General features: G+C 38.1%; 2 protein-coding genes across 2 annotated transcripts in view; one reads left to right on the top strand and one right to left on the bottom strand.

Annotated features, from left to right (window-relative positions):
• Positions 1-14,045, top strand: part of LOC126236961 (heterogeneous nuclear ribonucleoprotein R) — a 179,829-nt gene that overhangs the window by 56,906 nt on the left and 108,878 nt on the right. The window lies entirely within an intron of this gene.
• LOC126236960 (uncharacterized) overlaps positions 1-14,045 on the bottom strand; it is a 62,363-nt gene that overhangs the window by 28,489 nt on the left and 19,829 nt on the right. Inside the window, exon 3 of the mRNA XM_049946658.1 lies at positions 4,930-5,048. Coding sequence (XP_049802615.1) covers positions 4,930-5,048 — 119 coding nt within the window. The remainder of the gene's footprint in view (positions 1-4,929; positions 5,049-14,045) is intronic.

The raw sequence follows: 14,045 nt of genomic DNA, 5'->3' as shown, positions 1-14,045 counted from the left end.
CAAACAGGGATTTCTGATTTCAGGTCAGATGGGGAATTTAAACCAGAGGCAGTCTTGACAATGTAATATTCATGGATGCACATTTATATTAATCTGTGCCACCTGCAGAACTTTAGGGATCTCTTGGACACTCAGGTGTGCACTAGTTGCAAGGAGCAACAACTTAGCTAGTAAAGTAGGTGTCACATGTATATGAACGTTTTAAATTTTATTTTATACTTCTCGTCACAGATGTATTTTGTTCCACCTGGTTATATCTCCCAGAAAGGAAAGTCTCTGTTGTAGACTAACCTCAGAAAAGGATGTAAATATTCAAGTGACTCAGATGGGAGAAAAGGTGAAACAGACAACTAGCAGACTGCAGCAGTTCGAGATTCACATCACAACAGAAACACACCCAATAGGTCACCAATTTAGTTAATTATACACATAATTGCAGTATATACTTAGATGCAACAAATGCTGCACTAGTATGAAGTGGTTCTCTATAGTTTTCAAGAAATCTAGAGCCATAGTTTTATGAGCCTGTTGAATACCATACAAAAACACCATTTGTTGAGCAGCAACACTACTGCAACCAACCTACAAGTCTGTCTGTACAGTATGTACTGAATACAAGTCTCAATATTTTGTTTCTAATCTTCTATGAAACACTTATATTGCTACAACAAACCATGATTCTTCAGAAAGGAACAGCAATGATAATTACAGTGGGACATTTGTGGTAAGGTATAATAAGGAAAAGCGATGAAATAAACATTTATTTATTGATACATTCACATGCATATAAAAAAGTTACTAAAGTCAGTGATTCTTCAGTGTTAGTGGTAGGTAGACAGCATTCATTTTATAAGTGATGCCTTCTGATATACACTTTCAAATTCTTAATAAAAATACCAGATAACATTGCATTACTATTTACAAGGAATGGCAGTTCAAAATACTTTTTGATGGAAACCATGTGAATTTCAACATAGGAGCTGTCAACTGATACAGTACTGGAGACTGAAAATACTGGAATCTTCAAGAGATGATATTTCTCTCTAGCCCTGCAGCAATGTAGAAGTATTCTGCAGCTACTTTAGGAAATTTCTGATTTCTATTCTGCTACCTTACTTGGTAACACTAACGCCACTGCAGACAGCTCGTGCTCTTCTACGGTATTCAAGAAGCTCATAAGACTTTAAACATTAGTTTCTTGAAAATGCTTGAGAAGCGCTTCGTACCGTATATGAATATTTTACATCTAAGTACAGGGTGTACATAAAGTCCCTTTTAGTTATTTATTGCACAAGAAATAAACATTGTACAGATGTCAACCATATTGCATTTTGAAGAGAAACTATGGAAGTTTTTCTTACAAACATTCGATATGCGAACCATGAGTGACGCGGCAGATGTCAATACGGTAATCGAATTCTTGCGATACCCATCCCAGCATGACATCGTTGACTGTGGCAACCGCTTCCCGAATTCTCTCCCGGAACTCTGCTACATCACATGGTAGAGGCAGCACATAAATCAGATCTTTAATCTGTTCCCACAGAAAAAGATACATGGAGTGAGATCTGGTGTTTTTGTCGAACTCCAATACCCAGAAAGCTCACTCCACACCTGAACTTGCCATGTTTGCGATTAGCACTGACTATTGGCAAATTACCAAACTACGCTGTGGCGATACACATGAAAAAAAAAAAAAGTTTCAGGGTTACGCTTCAAAGCGACATAAAATATGATATCTGTACAATGTTTGGTTCTTGTGCAATAAATAATTGAAGTTGTTCCCGGACTTTATATACGTGTTATAACGATGCAAAAGGTGACCAAAATCTGTGACCCTGTATGCTTGCATTATCAGTTATTAACAGTAGTATACTTGGATGCCAAATAGTTACAGTTTTCAAGAACACTGTCAAATTCAATGAAATGGCATTGATTTGGAATGCATAATGAACTTGATGAAAGTAAGCATTGAAGGAGGTCCAAAGATTGTAGCTAGTGACTTCTATTGGTCATCAATCTGCCTAAATGCTGAAAAGTGAATTTGTAGATGATAGCATATAAATTTCTCAGTCAAATCATAGTAATAAGAGGCAATCTGAAACTGCTAGCATATGATTTGATGATACAATGGCCTAGTACTTACAGCAGGGAAAGAGATTTGGACACAGTGGTACTATATATGTTTATTGTAAAGTACCTCTGTACTACATGTGTTTATTGGAAGATACCTATAGCAATTCAATAGTTGATGGATCCAAATTCTTAAGCTCAATCAATACAAAGCTATTTAGAAGGCTGTTGCAATAGCAATTATTACTTGTGTTGAAAAATATTTTAAGAGTTGGAGGTAAGTGTTTTGTTCATAAAATCAGACAATTAGCGATATGATTCTAGAACTTTTTCTGGCATATATCCTGTATGAAAAATTCACAGGAGTATGTTCAGATGTTGCGGTAGACACGCACAATCTTTGAATAACAAACTGAACTGTGGTTCTCCGACATGTGGAGGAGCTGATGACTGGAGTGTGCTCACTTTATACCTTTGAGCTTCTCCTAACAGATCTGCAGCATCAGACCAGGTGATCTGCAGTAGTGTAAAGCCCATTACTGCACTTAGCTCATTATGACTGTTCAGGAGCCCCGGAACTTCTAGGCTGATCTTGCCTTTCGACCTTTGCATTTTCATTGTGTACTACTTGCGTATGCTTAAACATAACTGCAACAAATTTATTTCCGTGATTTAATTTAATAAATATTATAGTTAAATGGCTAAGCCTCCATTATAATGAAACATAACCTGGTACAGTTTATTTTTGTTGAGCAATTTTTTAAAGAAGTTTTCCCATTTGCATCCACTACAAGACAGAAATGAATTAAAGCTATACATTCACAATATTCTACATAATCTGAATATAGCTGCCTTCACAACAGAAAACATCCACACTCAGCACATTTTATGCTGCCGAAAGATGTTTTTGTACAATTATCCCTTTTAATATCGTGCAGTGTTATGTAAAGGACTGATTTAATTCAGACTTCAAGGATTCTTTGTCCTCCCACACCATACATGGTGCCCCAGAAGGAACGGTCAATATTCAGGAATTTTACAGGAATGATCATTTGAATCAAAAAAGTCTAGTAAACATGGACTCTAAAATGCCTACCCTAAGAACCGTGAGCACTTCTTCATCTTCGATAATATGAAACAAATCTTCTCCAACAGTATCTTCGCTTTCTGTATTGTGGTGGTAGCAGTAGCAAGGATCAAAACATGGAAAAAGTCCAGTAAGCATGAGTTCCTAAGCACAAACCTTCACACTTGGAAGTCCGTTCACTCAAAAGAAATTTGGGCCCACAAAATTAGCTATTTATGCTATTATCTAAAATATTACTGCCACATTTTTGGTTGACATATACGAGGGTTGGAACTTAAATAGTGGCAACTATTTATTCACAACCAATACAAAAGAGTTATTTATTTGCATCTGTTACTGTCCTTCAAAGAAGTCACCAGCATTGTGTAGAACACATTGCCAGCAATGTGGAAGGTGTAGGATATCATTAGCCGAGCCTGTTCTGTTGACGGTGCGAATGGAGTGGTCGAATCCCTGGAACAGTTCTGAAATGAATGCCACAAAGTGGTTCCTTCATGGGGTGGGGGGGTGGGGGTGGGGACGTATATATGGAAAAGTCTCGAGTATTCTCGCATGTAGAGAGGTACATTGCAATCAGGGCAATACCAAGCTCCCCTGTGTGCCAAACCAAGTCTCGAACTCAGGACCTTTGCCTTTCGCGGGCAAGTGCTCTACCAACTGAGCTACCCAAGCACGACTCACGCCCCATCCTCACAGCTTTACTTCTGCCAGAAGCTCTCCTGCTTCTTGCAGGAGAGCTTCTGTAAAGTTTGGAAGGTAGGAGATGAGGTACTGGCAGAAGTAAAGCTGTGAGGACAGGGCGTGAGTCGTGCTTTGGTAGCTCAGTTGGTAGAGCACTTGCCTGCGAAAGGCGAAGGTCCGACATTTGAGTCTCGGTCCGGCACACAGTTTTAATCTGCCAGAAAGTTTCATATCAGCACACACTCCGCTGCAGAGTGAAAATCTCATTCCAGGGCAATACCAGTTTATTGCTTTCCTGCTTTCCTTGTAGTAAATTGTCTCGTGCCCTCCAAACAAATCTCAGAAAATTGTGTTGGATGCACCTTCATCATGACATTCATTTGTAGAAAAGATAAGATTAAGACAAATAAAACATAACTAAATTTTTGTTATAGCAGTAATATCTGGAGCAACAATATTGGTTGCACTTGAGTAGGTTAACAAGGCAATTATGAATCATCATCTGCACTATAATGATTCTGGAAAATCCTAGATTGAATATGAACAATGGAAATAGTAAAGGCCTAACCTACCATCTGTTGAAGATGTTGATTGTGGTGCTAGAACAAATATACGTGTGCGTTCTCTAAAGAAAAATGCAAATTTGTCAGCTGTAGCCATGTTCCAGCCCTGCATATGCATTTCACTCTTCAGTGACTTCAGTATAAGGTGAATGATTATATTTTCCCACCCCACCATCTGTACTCCAGCATTTTATAGTAATTCTTGCCAGACACACAGCTGATAGTGCTGTGTTGTTGCTGATAAATGTGAGATCTAATCTGTGGGGTGACACTTTGTACAACAAGCATGGTTCATTACCTCTGTGTTGGCACATGCTTTAATGCAGGTGCTCATTTTTCCATCACATATTATAAAGGATTTCTAATATTAAAATGTATTGTATTATTAATGTTGAAATGAACTGTCTCTCTAAGGATTCTAAGTCACAAGTCTAATGATTTAATCAAGTTACTGGAAGGTTTAATTAAATTAATTAATATTCATTTTTCTATGTTGTTTCATTTATAATTCACTAGACACTTTACCTGGAGGTCCATGGAATGTAAACGTCTCGTTGGTATTGTTGGCATAGCGAATTTCCACCTGGTATGTTGTCTTGGTGTCATGCCGTCGGTCAACAGTGTCTGGCAGCCATTTTTTGTACCTAAAGGAAATCACATTATGCCAATAAATATGACAAAATAAGCATTTTCTATAATGAAAAGATCCACTCCACACCTAAACCAGTCTGTCCACTGTAACACAGCGGAAATGTCAAATTTTTGGCTTTTTAAATATTTTATGCAATGATACGGCAGTACACTCAGAAGGAATTTAATAAAATTGTCACTAGCTGCAGAAGTCTATGGATTTTGGCCAGTGCAGACTGGTAACACTAAAAAGATAATTTGCGCCCACTCCCCACACCCACCCACCCACCCACCCACACACACACACACACACACACACACACACACACACACACACTCGATTAACAACGAACTGATCAATTATCCAATTTGGATTTTAGCTGTAACAGAGGTTTTTGGTTCATTAGAGTTAGATCCAATAAACAGCTGTTCCTTGTGGCAAGTTCTTCACTGTTGTAAGGCAAAAATCAGCACCTTACAGACTTTGACAAGATGTTTAAGTACCCACTGTTTTATGTGCTTTACTTTAATGTGCAGTAGATGGGTTGGTCTTCACTAATACATAAGAAGTTGGATGATTATGAGATTCAAAATGCTGAATGTTGTGATCAAGATCTGCTACGCTCGTTCAGTACTTACAAACTATCTCGTAATGCCAGGGTGCAGTACTTACCAGAAACTGCTAATATTTAGTAGTACAAAGAATCAATGAAATGCCCCTACTTATATCCAAAAATATTCACTCTACAACACATGTTTAACTGGGTGAAAGGCCAACGTTTGAAAAATTTAGGGAATAGCTTGAAACATTTGAAATCTGCAAGTTGGCCCAAAGCCACCCTCCTGGATGTAGGTCGATTGACATTTCTACTGATTTCTGATGCTGGAAGTTAGTGACTGATAAAATTATTCTTTGAATACATTGAGCTTATTCAAAATAAGGCATTCTTGAGTGTTGAAAATGGGCCAGTTTTTCCCAATTTTGTATGCTGTGTTGGGACTAACAACAAGCTCCTTTGAACGGTGTACTGTATTATATCGAGGAGCTCTTAGTCAGATGGAGGAGTTGCTAATGGAAAACTGAAAGTTTTGTTTCAGTGAAAAGGAGGCACTACAAATGTTGCCATGTAAATATAAAGTGGTTTTCCCTTAGTGTAACTCTCAAACTACGTAGCTTTGGGCTGGATTAGCTGTTTTTTGTTTTGTCTGATATTCCTGTGGAGGTAACTATGAATGAGATAGAGTTGATGCACTGATTGTTGGACATGTACATCTTCTAGTCCATCTATCGGTCTCAGAATCTTTCTGAGAGCAATTAGATAGCCACAATGCATATCTCTTTGGAGTAAGTGTAATGACTTTTTTAAAACTTTGCCTTGTGTGTCAATCAGAATCAAAATAATGTTAGAAGTGTAAGGGTGATGAGAATTGATTCGAGTCCACAAATAAACTTTTCCTTGCTCATCAGCGATGTACTATGTCAAAATTGGTCCCGTATACTGCCCACTATGAGGTATGCATGGATTTTTGCAGTGGATACACGTGAGACTTTGCATAATACCATAATATCAAGCAGGACACTCCATGGTTAGTGCTTACAAAAGCTGATTTTATTACTACAACCACAAATACAAACACTGTAGAACAGTGTTAAAAACATTGGTTCACCAACAGTGAAGAAGAAAATGTTGTTCAGTACAAAAAAAAGGTATCTTCTTTCTCCGATTGGTGTTGAACTGTTGAAAAAGGTTCACAAACCAGAACTCTCATGTTTTATGTTCAATTACTAAATCATATTTACATACTAATTTTGAAATTTCTAGATGAATAGAACACAGCTAACAAAAACGTTCTGAATTACATCCATTTGTGCTTCACACAACAATGAACATTTTATGTTACTGGAAGTGTTATCAAATACACTACTGGCCATTAAAATTGCTACACCAAGAAGAAATGCAGATGATAAATGGGTATTCATTGGACAAATATATTATACTAGAACTGACATGTGATTACATTTTCATGCAATTTGGGTGCATAGATCCTGAGAAATCAGTACCCAGAACAACCACCTCTGGCCGTAATAATGGCCTTGATACACCTGGGCATTGAGTCAAACAGAGCTTGGATGGCGTGTACAGGTACAGCTGCCCATGCAGCTTCAACGCGATACCACAGTTCATCAAGAGAGTGACTGGTGTATTGTGACAAGCCAGTTGCTTGGCCACCATTGAGCAGATGTTTTCAATTGGTGAGAGATCTGGAGAATGTGCTGGCCAAGGCAGCAGTCGAACATTTTCTGTATCCAGAAAGGCCCGTACAGGACCTGCAACATGCGGTGATGCATTATCCTGCTGAAATGTAGGGTTTCGCATGGATCGAATGAAGGGTAGAGCCACGGATCGTAACACATTTGAAATGTAATGTCCACTGTTCAAAGTACCGTCAAGGCGAACAAGAGGTGAGCTAGACCTGTAACCAATGGCGCCCCATACCATCATGCCGGCTGATACGCCAGTATGGCGATGACGAATACACGCTTCCAATGTGCGTTCACTGCGATGTCGCCAAACACGGATGCGACCATTATGATGCTGTAAACAGAACCTGGATTTATCCAAAAAAATGACATTTTGCCATTCGTGCACTCAGGTTCGACATTGAGTACACCATCGCAGTCATTCCTGTCTGTGATGCAGCGTCAAGGGTAACTGCAGCCATGGTCTCCATGGTCTCCATGCTGCTGCAAACGTCGTCGAACTGTTCGTGCAGATGGTTGTCGTCTTGCAAATGTCCCCATCTGTTGACTCAGGGATCGAGACGTGGCTGCACAATCCGTTACAGCCATGCGGATAAGATGCCTGTCATCTCGACTGAGAAGGCCGTTAGGATCCAGCACGGCATTCCGTATTACCCTCCTGAACCCACCGATTCCATACTCTGCTAACAGTCATTGGATCTCGACCAACGCGAGCATCAATGTCGCGATACGATATTCTGCAATCGCGATAGGCTACAATCCGACCTTTATCAAAGTCGGAAACGTGATGGTACGCATTTCTCCTCCTTACACAAGGCATCACAACAACATTTCACCAGGCAACGCCGGTCAACAAGGTGTCGCCACCGGCGCCAACCTTGTGTGAATGCTCTGAAAAGCTAGTCATTTGCATATCACAGCATCTTTTTCCTGTCAGTTAAATTTCACGTCTGTAGCACGTCATCTTTGTGGTGTAACAATTTTAATGGCCAGTAGTGTATTTGGCCAAAAACAAAAATTGACACATTGCGTAGTAGCCTACAAATAAATTTATGGTCATTCGAATTGTTCGGTGCAGATAACTCGGCAAAAGTTCAGTAGATGTCAGTTTTCTAAACAGGATGGAAATTATGTTGTTTATGTTTCCCATAGCAAATGTTTTGCTCTCCTTTCCTTCATCTACACTACGAGGAATGCTCCTTTCCTTCATCTACACTACGAGGAATGTGAAGGTATATTTCTGCAGAAAACTCCAACACATAAGTTATGAAGCACTACCATTTTCAGTGAAAGACCTACGACATGAAGAAGTTTATATTTTATGTCCGGCACTTGTACGCAGTTCACAATCCAGATGGTTTTCATCTTACACGAGTGCAACATTCAAAGCCAAGCTGATGAAATACAGCATTGGTGAGGCCACAGGTGTGAATACTTGTTCATAAAGAGCAGATACATGGACTGATCCACAAAAGAGTTACATATATATAAATGGACAATTTGCTGACCTCGACTGGACACAGAAATGTGTGTTGGTGACAATTCCCTTCCCCAAGAAGGAAAACATCTGGAGGTTTTACTGAGACTCAGATTACTGAGATAATGTTTGATTTAAGAGCTTTTGAAATTTTTGTTGCTGTTAGAGTTATAATTTCTTAAGCAATCACATTAACATCAGTGCTGACAGATATTCATAGGTAAATCTGAATTAATAAAGCAAAACATGTCACAGCAATAGAGCAGCAAGCATGCCAAATCCAGTGGCCCTTGTCCTCCCTATGATTTCTCTTCAACCACAGTAACCTCACTTTGAGCATCCACACTTGAGCCTCGAGAATGTCACGCCCTATTTGAGTCTGCCTGAGCAAGTACAAAGGGAGCAATACTCTCAATTTCCAGACCTCTACTGTGGTGTACGTATAACTCATAACTTGGCTCATGTCACACAATTACTTCATTTAAAATGTGTGCTGTGGGACAACTTTCATTAAACATCAAATGTCCTGCTCCCAAAGATAGTGGCAATACCAAAGGTAACTTCAAAAGATATGGGTTTCAACACGTTTGGCACCGTAACTAGACAAGCTGGGTATGTCTCTGATGGAATAACTGAAAAGGCTGCATCAATCTGGATTGTATACAAATTATTAGGGAGTAAAAATGCTATCCTTGCCCATTTTTGGCTCATTCTTTCATGTGAACTCAGTTTACACCTGTGCATCTTGTGCCTAGTTGCTGTGCTACTGTACTTGCCCCACATGCAAGTAGAGGTATGTGTGTAGGGTTGCTTGGCTCTTCCTGAACACATGCATGCGGGTGATTCCATTCACACCTGTGTTCACGTTGGGTACCCTTGCTTCCGTGTGGGGTAAGCTACAGCGACTAGCCGCAATGCGCACAGGTGTAAACACAACTTTATAAATGCTACTGATTCACCTGTTAGTAAGGCTCATCCCATAAACGAAAAACAAACTGGGAACTACCAACATAGTTTCTGCAGAAACAGATCCAAATTGGATTGTTTATTCACTCTGACAAACTACTGAGATGGCATGGGAATTCAACGCAGATGTTCACTTACTGTAATCCACATTTTAAAAAGGCCTATGGTAGCATATACTATCATGACACTGCTGAGCTTAATGAGGGAAACTGAAATACCCTTTTAATTATCAGATTAGTTAAAATGTGTACAAACAAAACTTTATGCCATCTAAAGACACTGAAAATTTTAAGATGTACACTGGATTGAGACAAGGGGATGATATTTCACCTATATTACTTAATCTTATCTTAGAGAAGATTGATAGGGAATTTACTAAAACTAACCCACAAGATATTCAGCTGCAGGGTGTGAACAATACTAGATTTGCGTATACCCTGCTGACGTAGCATTGGTAAGTAGTTCCAAACTATTTTAATCAGAATGACATGGAACTACTATGAAATGGTGTGTGTGGGTGTGTGTGTGTCGGGGGGGGGGGGGGGGGGGGCAGGGCAAGACAATATCTGGTCATAAGTCTGAAAATGCGAAGTGATATTCCTTTGACTGTCGAAGAATTCATTTTCAAGTCAATCAATCACTTCACATATTTAGGTAGTATTTTAGCAAAGACAAGATGACAGCTATAGAAATTATGTCCATTTAGCAACAGCTAGCAGAACATGAACACTTTATAGTTATATCAGTATGTTAAGGAAAAGATTACTTAGCACTAATTTCAAAATTTGCCTTTATCAGTTAGCTCTGTTATCAGTGATATATGGAATGAAGCTTTAACTTGGGGGGGGGGGGGGGGGGAAGCAGGAAGAAAAATTATTAATATTTGAAAGAAAAATATTAATAATTTTTCTGGACATGTTACTGATGGAAAGGAGAAGTGTGGAAAAAGAAGAATTACGCGAGCTGTACAAATACCATTTGACAAAGAGCTAAAAAAGAGAAGGTTGATCTGGGATGGTCACATAGTAAGAATGTCAGAAAACAGCTTGCATAAATATCATTCTATAGGACAATAGTCGAAACGAGAGGAAGAGGAAGAAGCAGAAGTAGTTGGTTTGACAACATTTGCTATGACACAGATAAGATGAACAATAGCTCAGAATGGACAAGCAAGGAACTCTTCATAAAAAACAGAAGAGGATTGTAGAACAAGCATATGGTCAGTAAAGGACCTAGGCACATGTAAGTAACGTACAGCAAATAAGTAATGTGTAGATTAAGATACTGGTAATTTATAAGATACTATTTGTAATGTCTTTAAAGAATAAGTGAGAAAGAAGGTAAATTCCAGATAAGGGTATTTGAAAACATGACGATGTAAAACTGGCTGAAGTATCAGTCAGCAAATCAGAGGTAAGTAAAGCACAAATTAGAAATACAAACAAAAGTTAGACAAAAATACAATGAGATGCTTGAATTAAAATAGCTTTCTTATTGAAGTTTCAATAAGTCAAGTGGTACTGGCCAGCTGCTTGGCAACTGTAGTTCTTTCTTGAAGGGCAAAGTGCTCACAGTGTTGTCTGTTCTGTAGGTACATGCAGTGCCTTGTGAAAACATAGTTGGCTACATGTCAGTAGTACTCCCTCCCCCTCCCAAAAAAGACTGCAGTTTATCATTACAAATTTTTTTCTGGAGCTGTAGCAATGATTAGTGCATGCCGGGGTCAGCTGGATGACAGAAACCAAACACAAGCCACATAGCAATTTCTATTGGCAAAGGTTCAAAGATGCTGGTGCTGAGAAGGATCAAAACTGATACCTACATCATACACATTCTGTTGCCAAATGTGTTCTGAAATGTACTGTACTGTAGTACCTCCATAGACTTTCTGTGTCCTTTCATATAAAACTAATAATAATTTGGCTTCGAGCCTGGTGAAAAGCCTTTCTATTTGAATACAGTTCAGTAGCTTGTGAGTCAATGTTGTGGCTTATTTATAATAATAACTTCTCATTTGGCCTCACAGAGCTGAGTGGACCCACTTTAAGACCTCCTGTCATTTGAATCATCAGATAAGCCTATGGCTAGTTAAGATGGCATAGGAAAAGTGCCTGGTGTGGTGCTTGTGATAAGTGAACGCAGTGGTAAAGCTGGTGCTATATTCAAGTTATGGATAAGTTTCAGAAGAGAAATCTTACACTGACACACACAAAATGAGACTGTTCGCAATATTAAATAACTATTAGAGCACAATTGTATTTTCACCTTGAACTGTGCCCTTAATAATGTAAAGCACACCATGAAAATCAATTTACACAGCAGCACTGTACAAGTACCTTATTATGGCCATGTTTTTTATTTTTTATTTTATGGAGATTATTATGTGAAACATTTGACACAAAAGAAACTGATGTTGCAAATTTTTGTTGATCACTTACAAAGCAGGACCCATTTAAGTGCACAGTCTTTTCTTCCACCATTCAAAAAAATCCTGTATGTCATTTTCTGTCAGGCCCCATAGGAGTGCTGTGCTCATCTTTTGTGTCTCACCAGAATGCACGAACACAATACTGTACAGCGCTTGTCCACTACCACTGGTTTTGATTAAACTTGTCTCATGACTGGACACAGTTCAGGGTTGAAAATCAGTTGCACGCTAATATCAATAACAAAAAGTTCCTCAGTAGTTTAAGCTGTGTCTTCCTTTTACGTTGAGGTAATTATCCCACGAATGCCAAAAATGTAGGTGACAGTAGAGTTTTATTTCAAACTTTCTAAATCTACTTTCTTTGCCTCCAATTAATGCTTCTAAAATGAAAGTCAATCAATTCTTTAACATGTTTATTATTACTATATTATTTCTATTCTTGTACTTCACAATCCCATTCCACCCCCACCCCCCTCCAGTGAGTTCTGTAAACTTTTTTATGTATTTTACAGCATTGCTTTACAGGTGATATTCAACTAAATAAAATTCAAATAAATAAATACTCTTACAAGATTATTAAGTGAATGTCTTAGCTGGCGTGACTTGGTCTATTGGCATCTTGGATAATAAATGTCATTTGTCTTTTTGTTATGATATGAACATTACTTTTTATTTGTGTGATCTCAAAGTTATTTTTTGACAGCTTTTTTGAGCACTTAAACTAAAGTGATGCTATCAAAAGATAACTTTATAAGATAACACAAATAAAAAGTAAAAATATAAATAATGTGATTGTATCATGATAAACAGACAAAAGACATTTACACTCCAAGATGCCATATGGACTACATCACATCAGCGAAGACATACACTTGATAATGGCAAATCACTGAAACAAGCCATCGTGTAACGTGTGTCTCCACGACCCTTACGAGAATTCAAAAAGCATTTATTCGTTTCTGAAAACTGAGGTACGGTTCTCTTCATAAACTAGTTTTGGTAATTGTTCTAATTGATGAGATATGTAATAAGCCATCTTCTTTTTAAGAAAATTACATTTAAGCAATGATATAGTTGACATAAATTAGTGAGAGCTTTGGAACCTAACTCACATTTTCAACTGGTATAAACCCAAAAGCATCATTTCGAAATTGGTTAGTAGTAAGGACTATGTTTACTAATGTTTACTAATTTACTTCTTAAATACCGTCCTTCATATCTTAGTCACACAAGAGTTACTAAAAAGATTAAAGATGAGTAAAGAATAAATTAACAAAATGGCAAAGAATATAATGCATGACCATACGACAATTTAAACATGGCTCTTCCTAAAGTAAGTCATATATTTTATCACAGCTCTAGCTTACCTGTTATGTTAAATGACCTTGGAGTAAACAAAGAAACAGACTAAGAACAGGTAACTGTTTCTTCGTCTTCTTATTCTTTTTGTCAGCAAATAATAAGATAAATGTATAAATGTGGAAGACTGTTGAGTCCATTATATATATAAAACACAAATACAAAATGACTGTAGGGTGAGATATTGTCAAAGGTCAACCATAGCAGTTGGTGAAAAGAATGTCCAACATGCTCCTTCTGCATTAATGTTATACAACAGTGTGGAAAAACGTCTTGCATAGAGTGATTTAGGAGCTGTATACAATTCACAACTGACGGAAACAGTTTTCAACGATCTACATTGTGATTTCTAGACACTTTGTCATTTCTCAAAATTGGTTAGTTTCACTTTCTGCGTTAATGTTTGTAACAGTATCTCTTGAGAACGATCTCAGGTGATTGTTCACACAGTCTCAAATGGAATACTACACTACTGGCCATTAACATAGCTATACCACGAAGATGATGTGCTACAGACG

The sequence above is a fragment of the Schistocerca nitens genome, chromosome 2 (genome assembly GCF_023898315.1).
Source record: "Schistocerca nitens isolate TAMUIC-IGC-003100 chromosome 2, iqSchNite1.1, whole genome shotgun sequence".
NCBI classification, from domain to species: Eukaryota; Metazoa; Arthropoda; class Insecta; order Orthoptera; family Acrididae; genus Schistocerca; species Schistocerca nitens.
This window is presented reverse-complemented; position numbering and strand designations above follow the sequence as displayed.